This window comes from Protopterus annectens, chromosome 11.part0 (genome assembly GCF_019279795.1).
Source record: "Protopterus annectens isolate FY-2018-M chromosome 11.part0, PAN1.0, whole genome shotgun sequence".
NCBI lineage: Eukaryota > Metazoa > Chordata > Ceratodontiformes > Protopteridae > Protopterus > Protopterus annectens.
In genome coordinates this window covers 315,951,644-315,967,942 of record NC_056745.1, presented here as the reverse complement: position 1 = coordinate 315,967,942, position 16,299 = coordinate 315,951,644, and the positions used below count along the sequence as shown (strand labels likewise).

The following is a 16,299-nucleotide window of genomic DNA, read 5'->3' as shown; positions in this document are numbered from 1 at the left end:
ATATATATATATATATATATATATATATATATATATATCTATATCTATCTATATTTATATATATCTATCAATATATATATATATATATATATATATATATATATATATATATATATATAAAATCAAAAATGAGAAATATGCAAACACTTTTGTTACTAAAACTAAATATTTTGTCAAGGCATGTATTTTTAATTTATTTATAGGTTTTGCTTTATTTTATTTTATTTTAACTATGTTTTCCAGTTGAGCTGAGGCCAGATTTCCATTTGTCATTTTGGTTTAGTGACTTGATTGGGTCATAAAGGGGTAATCAATTATAAGACTACAGGGTAAAGTTTCTTTGTAACTCCTCTGTGAACATATGCTTGGAATCACCTATCACTCTTTGAACCCCTTTTAATATAACCAGTGGTAGAGCAAACACCTGGTCTGGAGAATTAAACCTAAACATCAGCAACACAAGATAGAGCAATAGGTACCTAAACCAAAGTATTGCATATTTCTGGAATAGTCTACCCTTACAAAAGAAGCAGGGTACTTCCCTAGCAGCCTTTAAAACCATCATAGATAATGCTTTAGATCATTGACATTTTGTTCTGGGGTTTGTGGGGAAAATCTTCTTAGTGGTGTACACTATTTTTCTTACACCAGCAATATGTGATGCACCTGGGCTTCTCAATGGTCTCTTTGGCTGTAACCTTAACATAAAATTGTAAAGGTACAAACGTCTAGACACAGAATATTTGCACTTGTGGCAAACAATATTGAAATACTGTAAATCTCAGAGCAGATCAGAGTACAAAGCAGAATATGTGATTATTATGCTCTACTATTAAATATTAAAAGTAAAAAAAACTACATTACCTTCCTCATTATGAACTATTCTACAGGGTTTATAAAGAACAAGATGTGTTTTCATTTTACAGAAATAAATCAATTTAGACTGCTAAGAATCATTAAAACCTTCACCTGTAACATCTGTCAGTGAGAGGTGTTATAACAAGTCGTCCTGTATTTCCCAAATATTCGTATCCATAAGACACTGCAGTTGTTATCATTCTTACAGTTACACTGTGTTCTTCCCAGTAGTATCTCAGCTGTGCGATCCAATTAAAGTCAGAAGTGCTGCAAATTCCAAGTTTGTTTAACTTTGTGACAACATCGTGAGCTGTTAAAAAATAGTGCAACAAAACCTTTACTATTATTGTTGCATAAATGCGCTGCATTAGTTTGCATTTAAATTATTTCAGATAAATAAATGTATGTATATATCTGTATATATTACTGCACTTTCTTACTCAAATACATTATATTTTCTGTAAATAAAACACACCTTCCTTACTAAAGGCTTCAGTCCACCAGGAAAACTACAATTAAATGTAAAACACTTGTAGTCCAAAAAATGACAGGTAGTTCCACTGTAAAAAAAACTCTTCTTTATTCAACCCACAGACGTATAAGCGCTTTCACAGATAACTTCTGCTTCTTCAGATACAAATGCATGCTGTCTACTGTGTAACCTATATACCTTGAACCAGCTAATTAAGTCACAATCATCTTAAAGAAACATCCCCCATTAAATAAAAACATTCAGTCCTTCACTGTGTAAACATGATTCTAAAACGTATAACGCATAACAAACACATAAAAAACACATGTATAAAGAATACATATATAAAAAATGCACATATAAATATAGAAACATAAAAATGTGCTCAAATATAAACATATACTGTTAAAAATCTCTAATACTTAATATACGTAAGCATGTCATAAAATGACAACATTTCACTTATTCAATGGTCTTACTTTAAGTTTTGGTCTTATGGGTATCCTGTCGTTTAACCCATGCCCAATATCTGCCTTCAGTCTTTTAATCCATTTTGTCTTAAGCTGTTCTGTCCTGTTTCTAATGTCCCCCATTCTGGTGTTGTCATATATTTTACCTATAACTAAAACAGTAAAATTATGTGTGTTGTCATTCACTTTAATATGTTTAGATAATGCACTAACATCACTTTTTTCTGTATCTGGTACATATGTTCCTTGATACGATCTTTAAGGGCTCTATCTGTTTTTCTCACATATAAATAAAAACATACTGAACATTGAGCTAAATAAATAATATGTTCTGAAGCACATGTAGCTGAAATGTTAAATACATATTCCCTGCCTGTGTCAGGATGTAAAAATGTATTACTGATACTTATATATTTACACATTCATTCTAAAACATAAATACTTATTAAAATTCATTACCAAATATCTCATGCAGAAGGCTAAAACGTTCATTAAAATATTCATCAAAGTTAATGCTGAAACACCCACTAGTGGTCTTCATGGGGAATAACTTGTCTAAAACAGCTTATAGCTTAGCAGATCTCATCTTTAGTAGTGGAATTATGGATATATTATCATTTAAACCGGGAGAATTTCCTGCTTCCATGGTGATTTGCCACCATAGTTATCTAAATTCAATTTTTTGCACCCATAATCCACCCCTAGTTTCCTTTTTCACTTGTTCCACAACAAAAAAAGTGAAATCTGCTTTTTTACATACCTTTATATAAAGCATGTGTCTCCTTTTTACTCAAGATGTCATATTTGTGTTCGTAGATCCATCTCCTTAACCTGCATTCTGTTTTTCCAATATAGAAGGATCTACATTCTACACAAACTGCAAGGTACACTATCCCCATGGACTCACAGTTATAGTAACCCAAACCTGTAACCCATCTCTTTCTACTCTCAATGAAAATTCTGTCTCTGTTTGCTATGTTCCTACATTGGGAGCAGTGGTCACACTTGTATATCCCTATCCTCCTTCTATTCATTATAATATTCTTACCCCTCATTTTCTAAAATATTCTTCAAACTTTGTGAATTTTTGTATACAACTTTCAAGGGTTCCTTAGATAACTTCTCCAAATCCGAGATAGATACAAATCTACCCCATTCGGAGTTCATAATTCTCTTTGTGAGGCCAGCTAGGGCATTGTATTCCAGCGCTAAAGCTCCTCCATAATTATGCTCCTGACCAACTTCTGTGTTATTTTGTTCATATCTAATTTGTCCTATAATAGGCTTAAAATTACTTTGTCTACCAAGATTTATTTCTGCCATAACCCCCTTCACTAAGTCAACTGGATACCCCCTTTCTAAAAGAACCCCTCCAATACTTCACATTCTTTCTGGAAATCTTTATCCAAGGAGGTCATTCAGCTCCCTTGAATGTATCATCCCTTTACTATGTTCTTTTTAAAATGTGGGAGGAGGGCACTATTGTAGTGAAGGAAGGAGTTGCAAAAGGTGGGCTTTCTAAAAATCTTAGACTCAAACCTACCATTGTATTTATATACCTCAACATCCAAATATTGAAGTCGGTCCTTTGAGAGACTCTATGTAAAGTCCAAAAAGGTGGTTGTACTCTTCATAAAGCCTATAAATTCATCAAACTTTTCTCTATTCCCACTCCAAAAAATCACTATGTCATCTAAAAATCTCTTATAGAGGGTCCAATTTACTGCATATTCAGAATTTAATATAAATCTCTCCTCCCATGTTGCTAATACCAGGTTGGCATAAGTTGGGGAGCAAGCTGCGCCCATCACCACACCTTGAACTTGTTGGTAAAATTCACATTTAAAAATATAAAATTATATTTTAAAACTAATTCCATTAACCCCACATATGCCAACTTCTCATTATGACTCAACTCAGTATCCTCAAAAATTGTTTCCTCAAACATATTCATACCTTCTCCATAGGGAATATTTGAAAATAAATCAATCACATCTATAGTGATAAATATTAAATCATCCTGAAACAATCATGCCTTATTTCTCTCAAAAGGTCCCATGAATCTTTTGAAATAGCTTTCGTTTTAGCCCATAGTTTTTTAAGTTTGCTGTCTACGTATTTTGCTAATGGAAGGGTCTTTGACTCCTCTGCCGATACTATCGGCCTCAGGGTGGGTCCTTTTCGTCCTTATGGGTCTTAGGAATCCCGAATATGGATGGTACCCTTGGTTTCTCTACTTTTAAAAACTTTAACATTTTTTCATCAATTAAACTTTCCATGAACATATCCTCTTATGTGACATCAATCCTTTTATAGGCATTATTTACCTCATTTTTTGACACACTGACATATTTAACTTTATCCCTTAATATTTGATTCATCTTCCCCTCATATATTATGTTATCCATCATTACTACTCCTCCCCCCGTATCAGGTTTCATAACCTTAATTTCAGAATTAGTTTTAATTCCATTAACACCTCTCTCTCACTATCGATCAAGTTTGGCTTGTATCTAACTTGACTAAATTCCCTTCTTAACTCCTTTTCAACTACTTTTTCGAAGTTTTTTTAACTGGGGGTGTGGTGTTGGATTACATATACTCTTTCGTCTCAATCCTAAATCTATTTCTGTAGAACCTGAAGGTAAGATCAGCCCCAGATTAATTCTTCTGGTAATCATTTTTATATCCATTAATGTCTTAGTGAGATCACCTTTTTTTTTGAGGAATAAATTTTAAACCCTTGGATAATAAGCTGAAATGTTCCTTAACACATGTTAAGGAAATTAGTAAAGATAGAACCTTAAGGGTTATGAAGCCTGATAAAGGTGGGGGAGTAGTATTGATGGATCATATTATGTACGAAGGGAAAATGATGGAAATACTAAATGATTCGGAAAGATATACAAGAATATCTGTTAATGAGATTAATATAGCATATAAAAGAATACGAATGCTTTTGAATGCTTTATTAATGGAGGGGTTAATAGATTTAGATACATTCAAATATTTAAATGTGGAGAAACCAAAAGTAGCCCCCATTTTTGGTATCCCAAAGGTACACAAGGATGTCACAACCCCCCCTTTAAGAGCGATAGTATCTGTAGAAGGCTCGGTGACAGCACCCTTAGCAAGATATGTTGATTTAAAAACAAAGGGATTGGTTTAAAATAATGTCAATATTTTGAAGGATTCCTGGGATTTGTTGAAGAAATTTAATCACTCTATTTTCTGAGACGGTGGCTTTTGGAACATTAGATGTGGTAGATTTGTTTCAGTATCCCACATGATGTTGGATTGGAATGGTTTGAAGAGATGTTAGTGGGTTACCAGGCGATAACCCAAAATGAATTTAGAACTATACTTGTCCTGATGGAAATAATTTTGAAGAACAACTTTATTTTTTTTGAAGGCAAATATTTTAAACAAGTTAAAGGGGTAGCAATGGGAGCACATTGTGCCCCAACTTATGCTAATATTATTATGGCCTTCTGAGAAAACAACTTTGTTTTAAATTCCGCATACAGAGATTCATGGGTTTTTTATGGTAGATTTTTAGATGATTTGTGTTTTTTATGGAAGGGGAACAAAGAAACCTTTGAGTCTTTAACAGAATACCTCAAGAACACGACTAGTTTTCTACGTTTTACATATAAATTTGATGAACATGAGTTGAATTATTTAGATGTGAACATTAAAAAAAAAGATGATGGTTTCACTTCTAGGATTTTTAGAAAAGGGACGTTTTCCAATTCCTACCTACACTACAAGCGTTCACACCCACATTATCAGAAAAAAAGTGTAGTGAAAGGTCAATTAGTACGTCTTAGCAGGATGACCTCAGACAATAAGATTTTTCATGAAGAAAGTAAAGTTTTGATGAGATTATTTGCTGACAGAGGCTACCCAGCAGACCTGCTAGACCAGATATTGAAAGAGGTAGTGGAAGGAAGGAATGGTAGATTTGCTCCAATTTTAGGTAAAATACTTACAGACAATGAAAACAGTTTAAGAGAAAAAGCACAAGAAAATTACAGTTCAGGTATCATAACTACATATGATGGACAGTCTGGACTGGTAAGGAGAATTATAAATAAGGAATGGAAACATTTTGCAAAACTTTCAGATTTAAGGTACATTTTTGACAATGACCCTAAATATATTTATCGTAAAGGAAATACCATTAAAAATGTATTATAAAGGGGTGGAAATGGACTTGGTTCAAAGAGTATTTTGAGTAAAAAAAAGGGTTTATACAAATGTGGAACCTGCAGTTTCTGTTCTTACTTAGTGATGGATGAACAGTTTTATTTGTCAGTAAGAAAAAGAAAACTAGTATTAAATACATATGTTAACTGTAACACCAAAGGTATTATTTATTTATCTGTATGCAGAGAATGTGGATCGTTTTATGTTGGTAAAAGTGAAAGGAAATTAAAACAAAGGATATATGAACATTTGTATGACATTAGGACTAAACGTGAAACCAACGCATTATACAAACACACTACAACATGTAATAAAGCTAAATTCCAATTCTTTGTACTAGAAGTTGTTGAAAATGACCCAAGGGGTGGCATGTGGGAAAGCCTAGTAGAATATAGGGAATTATATTGGCAGTTGGTATTGCATGCTACTAGGGTTCCAGGGCTTAATGACATGATTTCACTGCTTCCAGTGTTGAAATTAAGATCAGCCAAACTTTGGAAACTACAATCCATAAGAAAATATGACTTATGAAAAACTATTAAGTATTTTAAAAGTTTTTTTAAAAAAGTGCATTTTAGTAGAGTTACTTGATTTTATCAATAGAGGGGATTATTAGAATGTTATTTAAGATATTGTACACTTACAATTATATATTTATTGTACTATAGTTTTAACAAACAAGTATATTTTATCAGATAGGGACATTGAAAATTGTTTTATTAGTTTATTATGTGAATTCATGTTGTAAAAGTTTTATGTAGTGTGGATTGTCTTTTTTAAAATTTTTAAAATTTTGAATGTGCAAGACAATTGATTATATAACCAATTATGCAATGCATTCTATTGGGCAAAAGTTAATTAAGGAATCTTTAAAATCTCAGAGGGTTGTTTTATAGGGTATCTGATGAAGTTGTAGACGAAAATGGGATTCTTATTGTGAACGTTAATTACTGTTTACTTGTGTGTATTTTTGTACTGTACTGGCTCTGACTAAGCCGAATATTCGTGTAATTCATTATTTATTATTAAAGCCGGTTGCCACCTTTGATTCAAGGTGCTTGTTTTCAGTTTTATTGGGGTTTTTTGGCACCATCCGTTTCTTTGGTCCTTAACACATGTTACTTTGCTAAAATTGTAAATGCAAAAACCATCCAACACATGTTTACAATCATCCACACCAGTTTCACTAAAGTTGGTTTGGGTATGGGGTATATCATCATTCCTTAGTATCTCCCCCTCCCCCTTCTCCCCCCTCCAATAAAAATTTGATTGTTGATACTCCATTTTTTTCATCAATCTTTCTGATCTACATAATGGCAGGTACTCACTTATGGTCTCCAAGTCACCCACTTCATTATTCACATTATCATTTTCCCTATCATGGTACCACACATTACCATCATCCCACTGTTCGCCAGGATAAAAAACTTCATTCTGTCTAAAACTTCTTGGTATGGGATAACATGTATTACTTTTGTATTCTTTGGAATCATGTTCAAACTTTTTTTAACTTTCTTTGAACCATTTGCTCACATTTCCTATCAATTTCTGTTCTGACATTAAAATTATTTTCATTTTCTTCCTTTATGGTAAACATTAGGTCATCCTTAATACATTGATCCAACTCTTCTATTTCTTTTTGTACTTCGTCCTTTATTCTGATGTTTTCCTTAATAATAGTTTTTAAAATTTCTAAACCACAATTATTAATAACCTCTAACAACTCCTTATGAAATGTAGTACCTGTTTGCACATTGTTTGAATATTTCCAAACACGTAGCCCTTTGGGGACTATTCTTCCTGCAATACATTCTCTTAAATAACAATTTTCAATATCTAATGTCCTAAATTTCAACATAAGTCTAGACATTATGTTCAGTTTAACATTGAAAGAATCAGTTATAACAGGCTGCACATTAATATTGTCCTTAATTTTAAATGAATACTTTGCTTGTAACCAGTCTTTAGTTTCTTTCAAATCATTTCTAAAAGTTGTACTTGCCGTTGCTACTGCCTCAGACTGTTTGTGCTGTCCTGGAGTTATTTGTGACATTCCGCCATTAATTACAAGTTGTTCAGTATCTCCTCCCCTTAAAACTAAAGGGGTTTGTTGTGAATTGAAAGTACCATCCAATTTTCCATCCCGGACTCTTGCTTCGCTCCATTTGCCAAGCAGACCACCACTGCCATTATTCCCGCGCATTCTCAGCTGTATACCAGTTCCTCCTTCCTGTAGGCGTTGAATTAAAACTGTCATGCAAAGCAAGGCCATACACTGGCTCAGGGGGGTCAACAAATCAATCAATTCTCTCAACTGGCCTATCAGCTTTCGCGTCTAGCCCACCTTATCCTGCCCCTTTCCATCCTCAGGCAGGTTAACGTTCTCCATACCTCCTCCTCAAATGTAACAAATAAACCAAGAATAGAGAATAAGGTACCAAAAGTCACTAATAAATCCAAACGTATAGTACCCTAGGTACGCAGACTAACATGAGGTGTAGTTAATAAAAAGTAAATTTATTGCATAAATCACGAACTGAACGAACTAAACAAGTAACTGAACACATAAACGCATTTGTACCACTGGCGTTTTTGTCTCATGACTAAAGACTTCCTCAGATGACAACTCATTTCCTGTTTACCATTTATATAATCACAAGTTTTAAAACAAACAATCAGAATTTGATAAGACACAGTTAAATAACTGTAATACAAAATCACTCTCATCTATTTTCCACAATAAATTAACATTATAATTATAAAACACTTAACATTTAAAATATCTCATATTTCAATACATCATATTACTTTACAAAGTTGTAAAACATTCATTCTAAAACATAAATACTTATGCTTAAAATTCATTACCAAAAATCTCCTACAGAAGGCTAAAATGTTCATTAAAAAACGTGAAAAAGGAAACTGGGGTGGATTATGGGAGGAAAAAATAGAATTTAGAGAACTATGGTGACAAATCACCTTGGAAGCAGCAAATTCTCCCGGTTTAAATGATAATATATCCATAATTCCACTACTAGAGAGGAGATCTGCTAAGCTATAAGCTGTTTTAGACAAGTTATTCCTCATGAAGACCACTAGAGGGTGGTTCAGCATTAACTTTGATGAATATTTTAATGAACTTAGCCTTTCTGTATGAGATTTTTGGTAATGAATTTTAAGAATTTTTAGAATGAATGTTTTACAACTTTGTAAATTAATATGATGTATTGCAATAAATTTACTTTTTATTACCTACACCTCATGTTGGTCTCCGTACCTAGGGTACTATACTTTTGCTTTTAAAAGACCAGTTATTGTTAGAGCAACAAGTTATTATTTTATAGTATATGTAACAATTTTTATACTGTTTACTTTGATTTCATGTACCTTATAAGTCTCTGGTCATATTTAAGAGTAATGCCACTTTTGGATAGAGTTAAATTAGACCAGTTTTTATTTATGTTTTCCTTTTTTTATTTTGAGTGAAATGCAAGAGACTTGAGTATTGCCTTGAATTTTTAAGCTTTTGCTCCAGTCAACTTACAGGTATGAAATGAGAACATGTGTGACTATAACTAACCTGACACTATCAGAAGTATTAAGTTCTATGACAAATATGTATTATGTATGTATTTATCTCCATTTGGTATAGGGAGAGAGTTAGATGATATGATGGACAGAAGGAAGGTTGGTATATTGTGTGTGCAAGAGACCAGATGGAAAGGGAGTAAGGTTAGGTGTATCGGAGGTGGGTTCAAATTGTTTTATCATGGTGTGGATGGGAGGAGAAATGGCATAGGAGTTATCCTGAAGGAACAGTATGCTGAGAGTGTTTTGGGGGTGAAAATAGTGTCGGATAGAGTGATGTTTATGAAGCTGGAAATTGATGGTGTAATGATGAATGTTGTTAGTGCATATGCTCCACAAGTTGGGTGTGCGATGGATGAGAAAGAACATTTTTGGAGTGAATTGGATGAAGTGGTGATGATTGTACCCAAGGGTGAGAGACTTGTGACTGGAGCAGATTTCAATGGGTATGTGAGTGAAGGGAACAGAGGGGATGAGGAAGTGATGGGTAGGTATGGTGTTAAACAAAGGAATAAAGAAAGGTCAGATGGTAGTGGATTTTGTGAAAAGGATGGACATGGCTGTGGTAAATATGTATTTTAACAAGAGGGAGGAGCATAGGGTGACATACAAGAGTGGAGGAAGATGCACACAGGTGGATTATATTGTATATAAGAGGGCCAGTTTGAAGGAGATTGGAGACTGTAAAGTGGTGATTTGGGAAAGTGTAATTAGGCAGCACAGGATGGTGGTTTGTAGGATGACACTGGTGATCAAGAAGGGGAGGAGGAGTGTGAGGGCCGCACCAAGGATCAAATGGTGGAAATTGAAAAAGGGTAATTGTGAGGTGGAGTTCAGGGATGAGTTAAGACAGGCAATGGGTGGCAGTGAAGAGTTACCAAATAGCTGGGTAACTACAGCAGAGCTAGTAAGGGAGACGTCTAGAAAGGTGCTTGGTATGACATCTGGACAGAGGAAGGATGACAAGGAGACATGGTGGTGGAATGAGGAAGTACAGGAGAGTATATAGAGAAAGAGGCTGGCAAAGAAGAAGTGGGATTGTTACAGAGATGAAGAAAGTAGACAGGAGTATAAGGAGATGAGGTGCATGGCAAAGAGAGAGGTGGTGAAGGCTAAGGATAAGGCATATGAAGAGTTGTATGAAAGGTTGGACACTAAGGAGGGAGAAAAGGGCCTGTACCGATTGGCTAGACAGAGGGACCGAGCTAGTAAAGATGTGAAGCAGGTAAAGGTGATAAAGGATAATGAGAGAAACATACTCACAAGCAAGGAGAGTGTGTTGAGGAGATGGAAAGAGTACTTTGAGGGGTTGATGAATGAAGAGAATGAGAGGGAGAGAAGGTTGGATGATGTAGGGATAGTGAATCATGAAGTACAATGGATTAGCAAGGAGGAAGTAAGGATAGTTATGAAGAGGATGAAGAATGGAAAGGCTGTTGGCCCAGATGACATACTTGTGGAAGCATGGAGGTGTTTAGGTGAAATGGCAGTGGAGTTTTTAACCAAAATTGTTTAATGAAATCTTGGAAAGTGAGAGGATGCCTGAGGAATGGAGGAAAAGTGTTTTGGTACCGATTTTTAAGAATAAGGGTGATGTGCAGAGCTGTAGTAACTACAGAGGGATTAAATTGATCAGTCACAGCATGAAGTTATGGGAAAGAGTAGTGGAAGCTAGGTTAAGAAGGGACGTGATGATTAGTGATCAGCAATATGGTTTCATGCCGCGAAAGAGCACTACAGATGCGATGTTTGCTCTGACAGTGTTGATGGGTAATTACAGAGAAGGTCAGAAGGAGTTGCATTGTGTTTTTGTAGACTTAGAGAAACCATTTGACAGGGTGCCTAGAGAGGAGTTGTGATATTGTATGAGGAAGTCAGGATTGTCAGAGAAGTATGTAAGAGTGGTACAGAATATGTATGAGGGTAGTGTGACAGTGGTGAGGTCTGAGGTGGGAGTGACGGATGCATTTAAGGTGGAGGTGGGGTTACATCAAGGATCAGCTCTGAGCCCTTTCTTATTTGCAATGGTGATGGACAGGTTGACAGACGAGATGAAACAGGAGTCCCCGTGGACTATGATGTTTGCAGATGACATTGTGATCTGTAGTGGGAGTAGGGAACAGGTGGAGGAGACCCTGGAGAGATGGAGATATGCTCTGGAGAGAAGAGGAATGAAGGTCAGCAGGACTAAGACAGAATATATGTGTGTGAATGAGAGGGAGGATAGAGGAATGGCGAGGATGCAAGGAGTAGAGGTTGTGAAGGTGGATGAGTTTAAATACTTGGGATCAATCATTCAAAGTAACGGTGAGTGTGGAAGAGAGGTAAAGAAGAGAGTACAGGCAGGATGGAGTGGGTGAAAAAGAGTGTCAGGAGTGATTTGTGACAGACGAGTACCAGTAAGAGTGAAAGGGAAGGTCTACAAGAGGGTAGTGAGACCAGCTATGTTATATGGGTTGGAAACAGTGGCATTGACAAAAAGGCAGGAGTTTGAGCTGGATGTGGCGGAGTTAAAGATGTTAAGATTTGCACTGGGTGTGACGCGGGTGGACAGGATTAGGAATAAGTATATTAGAGGGTCCGCCCAGGTTGGAAGGTTTGGATACAAAGCCAGAGAGACAAGATTACGTTGGTTTGGACATGTGCTGAGGAGAGATGCTAAGTATATTGGGAAAAGGATGCTAAGGATGAAGCTACCAGGTAACAGGAAAAGAGGAAGGCCTAAGATAAGGTTTAGGGATGTGATGAGAGAGGACATGCAGGTGGTTGGTGTGACAGAGCAAGATACAGAGGACAGGAAGAAATGGAAACAGATGATCCGCTGTGGCGAACCCTAACAGGAACAGCCAAAAGATAATGATGATGATGTATTTATCTCCATTTGTTGAGCAGGATAGTCTGACTGGCCAAAGCAACTATTTAGCAGAGGCCTGGGGAGAAACGCTATATGTTTACATATTAAAACATAAAACATTAGAAATATTGTACATGATTACAATTTTTAAACTGCCCAAAGTGGGTTTCAGGAAAAAAAAAAGTTTTCAAATTCATACACACGCATGAAGAAAAGAAAATAATCAAATAACATACATATCATATAAACAAAAACAGGGGCCGGAAATTCACGTGTTGGCAATATACACGTAGGAAAAGAGAATGGTCATAAGAATATACAGTTAGAGTGATGAGGTGACATGATTTCCCAGGTGCAGAGCAGGAGGAGAGCCATGAGTTGGATGGGTAATGCTTGAGTCTGGCTTTAAAGGATTTCAGTTTTTCTAGTTGTAGTTCAGTCAGTATGTTGTTCCACAGTTTAGTGACAACATGAGTACAGTGCATTGCTAGCTAGGGTTTTACAGTTTAGTGACATAACATGAGTGCAGTGCATTGCTAGCTAGGATTTTGCAGTTTAGTGACAACATGTACAGTCCATTGCTAGCTAGGGTTTTACAGTTTAGTGACATAACATGAGTACAGTGCATTGCTAGCTAGGGTTTTACAGTTTAGTGACATAACATGAGTACAGTGCATTGCTAGCTAGGGTTTTACAGTTTAGTGACATAACATGAGTACAGTGCATTACTAGCTAGGGTTTTGCAGTTTAGTGATATAACATGATACAGTGCATTGCTAGCTAGGGTTTTACAGTTTAGTGACATAACATGAGTACAGTGCATTGCTAGCTAGGGTGTTACAGTTTAGTGACAACATGAGTACAGTGCATTGCTAGCTAGGGTTTTGCAGTTTAGTGACAACATGAGTACAGTGCATTGCTAGCTAGGGTTTTACAGTTTAGTGACATAACATGAGTACAGTGCATTACTAGCTAGGGTTTTGCAGTTTAGTGATATAACATGATACAGTGCATTGCTAGCTAGGGTTTTACAGTTTAGTGACAACATGAGTACAGTGCATTGCTAGCTAGGGTTTTACAATTTAGTGACATGAGTATAGTGCTTTGCTAGCTAGGGTTTTACAGTTTAGTGACATAACATGAGTACAGTAAAGAGGGACAACTTTTAGGTTTATAATTTAGGTTGTATATGGTAATGATTTGTATATAGAAGAAATATTGTGGAAGCTCAGTGCAGTGTAATTGTTTAAGGGCAACAAAGTGATGTGATCTGGATGGAGGGTTAATTGTGAATTTAGCTGTCTTGTTATAGCAGCATCCAGTTTCTTCATATATGTATGCAGGTTAGTAAGAATGGGAGCTGTATAAATAAGTGATGGGAAAAGATAGGACGAAGTCATGGTTTCCCTAGCAGATTCTGAGAGATATGGACAAGCTAGATAAAATGTAACACGTTTTTGATGTTTTTTTTTAATAATGGCTTGAAAAATATGATGCTCAGATTTTAGGTTTTCATCTGTAGTAACACCCAGCAATTTGGTCTGTGATACTTTTTCTTTTGTAGTATTGTATTTTGATGTAATGATAAATTTTCTTTGTACTTTTCTGGTAAGAATAGCCTTAATAAGGTTTTCCCTGCATTTAGGATTAGGTTGGGGTGACTCAATAGATGAGAAGTTTGCTTGAATTACCTGCTAAAGGTACTGTAGGTTAGGAGCTCAGCAGATAATGGTAGAGTCATCTGCATATTGCACTATGCTGGCATGCTTGGTTCCCATGTAGAGATCATTTATAAAGATGATAATCAGGAATGGTCCTTGGACTGATTCCTGTGGAACAGCAACAGAGGCAGGGAGAAATGCTGAATATTTGGTTTTCCATTTTATAGTTTGTTGCCTATTTGATAGGTATCTCTGAAACCATAAGAGGGATAAGTGAGTAAGTCCTAAAGAAGAGAGTTTGGTTTGTAATTGATGAGAAAATATATTAAAGACTTTAGATATGTCTAAGAAAAGAGAAGAAAAGAAAAGGAAAGAGGCAAAGTTACCTGTATTTCTGTGAAAGTTTATGGTGTTAGTGAAACTGAGGAGGGCTGTCCTTGTGCTATGATGGGGTGGAAACCATGTGGAGTTTAAAAAAGAAATTTATTGTTGACACGCTAGTTGAGAAGTTGAGAATGGATAAATATTACGAGAACCTTAGATAGCTGACCTAGGATAGCTATATATCTATAGTTGGAGAATTCAGTGGAATTTCCACCTTCGTGTATGGGAATGATTAATGTTTTTCCCAGAGTGAAGGGACATAGTCCTCTGTCACTGACTGGATTATTAGGTGGAAATATCTGCAAGTCCTCCATATCCGCAAGTCTAACTCCTTGCGCATTACCCACTCAAAAGGCCTGAATCTAATATGTGACATCAACAAAACCTGCTGGAGAAACAGATTTGTCTCCCAGAGGCTGCCCCATCTCTGGAATAGACTTTTTGTACACATCAAGCAGAGTATCTCCCTGGCCCTCTTCAAGTGCAACTTTAATGAGTGGATGGGAAACCACAAATTTGTCCAAGGGTTCCACCTTTGTCCCTCACTGATAGGGACAACAGATTCTGACTTGAGGTTTCTTTTTTGGTGAGAAACTCTTGGCTAGGCTTGTAAGGGCCCCAGGCCATTAGCCTAGTAACCTCCTATGATCCTATGAAATAGGGTAAGTAAGGATATCTACAGTCATTTTAATACAATCACCTGATAAATTATCAGTGGCTAAGGTGGTGGGTTTCAGATTTTGAAGATATCTTTTAATGGTTGCCATTTGTTTTCAGCACAGATGGGTTAGGTGAAATGAGTAGCAGGTTTTTCTTTGATTAAGCTATGTACTGTTTTGACAACGTGGTTATTGAACTGAGTAGCAGTACTACCAGTAGTGGTGTTTGGCAGGGGTGTGTTAGTGTGGCCGGGTAGAGTATTTTAATTACTGTGGCCTGGAACAGTTTGGTATTCTTTTGATATTTATGTTGAAGGTTAGCATAATAGGAATGTTTGTCTGGTTTAATTTCTTTTAGTATGATTTCAAAGCTATCTAACCATCTGTAAGCTGGTTTGTGTTTTACTGCAGTGCCATTCTTTCCAGTTTCCCTTTCAGACATAAATTGTTTGGTTTGTTTGGTTAACCAAGGTCCAGGGTTTGAGTTAGTTCATTTTGTATGAATGGGAGCAACATTACTGGGAGTATTTCAACAAGTTGTAATGAAGTAAATGACTACTTCAGCTAGAATCAAGGTCCTAACATTGTTAAAGCTGATGACAGATAGGTGAGAGACAAAGGTGTCCTTGACAAATGAAGTAAAATCGCATACTTGGTTGTACAGTATGGCATCATACTATAATAGTTGGAAGATGATCACTAAATATATCAGTTATGCAACCCGAGGTGCTTATATGGTTTGGTTGAGAGGAGAGGATCCAATCTAGTGTAGACTGTCTGTTACTACTTTTATCGAGTCTAGTAAGAGACGTGATTACCTGACAGAAACCATAAGGATTTACAGAGTTGGTAGGGGAGTCTGAGTTAATAACTTATCGATCAATGTTTAGATCACCCAGAATAATGATTTTATGGGAAATATTACAGTTTGTCTAGCAGATAAAATCTTCTGCTTTTGTTATTTGGATATTGTTACCAGGAGGTATGTATAAGGCTATTATGCACTTTCTTTTATGCTTATTTGTTTTTAAAAGTGATATCAGTACTTTGGATTTGCCATATTTGAGGAGAATATGTGGATGAAGAGTGAGGTTGAAAGTAATTTTGGAGATGATGGCAACACCCCCTTACTTTTTATTTCTTC

The 16,299-nt window shown here is 35.8% G+C and overlaps 1 protein-coding gene across 1 annotated transcript in view; it reads right to left on the bottom strand.

Annotated features, from left to right (window-relative positions):
- The window catches only part of LOC122815364 (dynein axonemal heavy chain 3-like), a 4,921,723-nt gene that overhangs the window by 3,486,316 nt on the left and 1,419,108 nt on the right, over positions 1-16,299 (bottom strand). The window contains exon 24 of the mRNA XM_044087818.1: positions 970-1,168. Coding sequence (XP_043943753.1) covers positions 970-1,168 — 199 coding nt within the window. The remainder of the gene's footprint in view (positions 1-969; positions 1,169-16,299) is intronic.